This window comes from Onychostruthus taczanowskii, unplaced genomic scaffold (assembly GCF_017590055.1).
Source record: "Onychostruthus taczanowskii isolate IOZ18803 unplaced genomic scaffold, ASM1759005v1 scaffold777, whole genome shotgun sequence".
In the NCBI taxonomy this organism is placed as follows: Eukaryota; Metazoa; Chordata; class Aves; order Passeriformes; family Passeridae; genus Onychostruthus; species Onychostruthus taczanowskii.
Genome location: NW_024505638.1, coordinates 5713 through 7841, shown reverse-complemented (window position 1 = coordinate 7841; position 2129 = coordinate 5713). Strand labels below are relative to the sequence as shown.

The window sequence follows — 2129 nt, the reverse complement described above, 5'->3', positions numbered from 1 at the left end:
GGCTGCTCTCGCAGGGCCACACCTGGCGCGTCCCCGACAGGTCCCAGTTCTGGTCCGAGGGCTGCTGCACCTGCGTGCGCACCTCGACCGCGTGCTCGCCGCTGGCCTCCACCAGGGTCTTGGTGCTGAACAGCCCCAGGTCTGGGAAACACACAAACAGGGCTTGGGGTGTTTTTGGGGTGTTTTGGTGCTCACTGAGGCGCAGGGACCCCGCCAGGCCCCGGATGACGGTGATGGGGGATCCAGGGGCAGGTTTGGGGTGTTTTTGGGGTGTTTTTGGGGTGTTTTGGTGCTCACTGAGGCGCAGGGACCCCGCCAGGCCCCGGATGACGGTGATGGGGTTCTTGGGGTCGGTGCAGAACTGCAGCAGCACGGGCGAGAAGGCGTCGCGTTTGCTCTCCAGCTGGGAACAGCGGCAGCCAATCAGAGACCGGCACCCGACAGAGGGACCAATCACAGCCCGCCACCCTCCGGCATGGACCAATCAGCACCAGGCACCCGCAGAAAGGACCAATCACAGCGCAGCACCCTCACACAGGGCCCAATCACAGCATGCAATGCCCACCAACAACCAGCAGCCAATCAGGATGGAGCGGGTTTACAGCATCAGCCAATCAGAAAATACATGGTTTACAGCAACAGCCAATCAGGATGGAGATGGTTTAGGGCATCAGCCAATCAGGATGGAGAGGGCCTGATTCACCATTCTCCAGCCAATGAGGATTCAGGTAGCCCAACTGAGCAGCCAATCAGGACAGAGATGGTTTGGCCCATCAGCCAATCAGGATTGAAAAGCCATGATCTGGCAGCCAATCAGCAGCAGGATTCACTGGGAAACTCAGCCCCCACCCATTGGCCAATCAGCAATAGGGAGACCCCACCCAGCAGCCAATCAGGAGAGTCTCGTCTTCCATTGGCCAATCAGGAATGCTCTGGCAGCTCTGTCCCCTTCTGGCAGCCAATCAACAAAGAGCTGCCCATGATGGACCAATCAGGAGGGGTGGGATCCAGCCAGGGACCAATCGGCAGAGAGTGAATCTGCCAGGGAGCCAATCAGCAGCAAGGATGCCCACCAGCCAATCGGGAGAGGGGATCCCCAGCAGGGAGCCAATCAGCAATCAAGAAACCCAGCCAGGGAGCCAATCAGGAAGCAGGGGGCCCATCCGAGGAGCCAATCAGCAGCCAGAGGACCCATCCAGGCAGCCAATCAGGGGCTGGGGGACCCATCCAGGGAACCAATCAGAAGCAAGGGGACTCATCCAGGGAGCCAATCAGGGGCTGGGGGATCCATCCAGGGAATCAATCAGAAGCCAGGAGACCCATCCAGGCAGCCAATCAGCAATCAAGAAACCCAGCCAGGCAGCCAATCAGCAGCCAAGGGACCCATCAAGGTAGCCAATCAGCAGCCAAGAGACCCATCAAGGTAGCCAATCAGCAATCAAGAAACGCAGCCAGGGAGCCAATCAGCAGTGAGGGGACTCATCCAGGCAGCCAATCATCAATCAAGAAACCCATCCAGGGAGCCAATCAGCAGCGAGGGGGCCCATGCAGGCAGCCAATGGGCACTCACGTAGATGCTGGGCGTGGGCGGGTTCAGCTTGTCCCGGGGCAGCTGCTCCCGCGCGTCGATGCGCGGCTTCACCGACTGCGCGGGGCACAGGTAGGACTCGCGGAACGGCCCCTTGAGGCGCGCCTGCCTGCGGGGAGCGAGCGTGGGACCCCAAAATCCCCCAAAATCCCCCAAAATCCCAAAGATCCCCCTCGGAACGGCCCCTTGAGCCGCGCCTGCCTGCGGGGAGCGACCGGGGGACCCCAAAATCCCAAACAACCCCCCAAAATCCCCCCAAAATCCCAAAGATCCCCCTCGGAACGGCCCCTTGAGCCGCGCCTGCCTGCGGGGAGCGAGCGTGGGACCCCAAAATCCCAAACACCCCCCCAAAATCCCCCAAAATCCCAAAGATCCCCCTCGGAACGGCCCCTTGAGCCGCGCCTGCCTGCGGGGAGCGACCGTGGGACCCCAAAATCCCCCAAAATCCCCCAAAATCCCAAAGATCCCCCTCGGAACGGCCCCTTGAGCCGCGCCTGCCTGCGGGGAGCGACCGTGGGACCCCAAAATCCCCCAAAATCCC

General features: G+C 61.2%; 1 protein-coding gene across 1 annotated transcript in view; it reads right to left on the bottom strand.

Moving 5' to 3' along the window:
- Positions 1 to 6: 6 nt before the first annotated feature.
- Positions 7 to 2129, bottom strand: part of LOC121346030 (lysine-specific demethylase 6B-like) — a gene marked incomplete at both ends in the record, with an annotated part of 7388 nt that continues 5265 nt past the window's right edge. Inside the window, 3 exons of the mRNA XM_041423436.1 lie at positions 7 to 141; positions 298 to 403; positions 1571 to 1785. Coding sequence (XP_041279370.1) covers positions 7 to 141; positions 298 to 403; positions 1571 to 1785 — 456 coding nt within the window. The remainder of the gene's footprint in view (positions 142 to 297; positions 404 to 1570; positions 1786 to 2129) is intronic.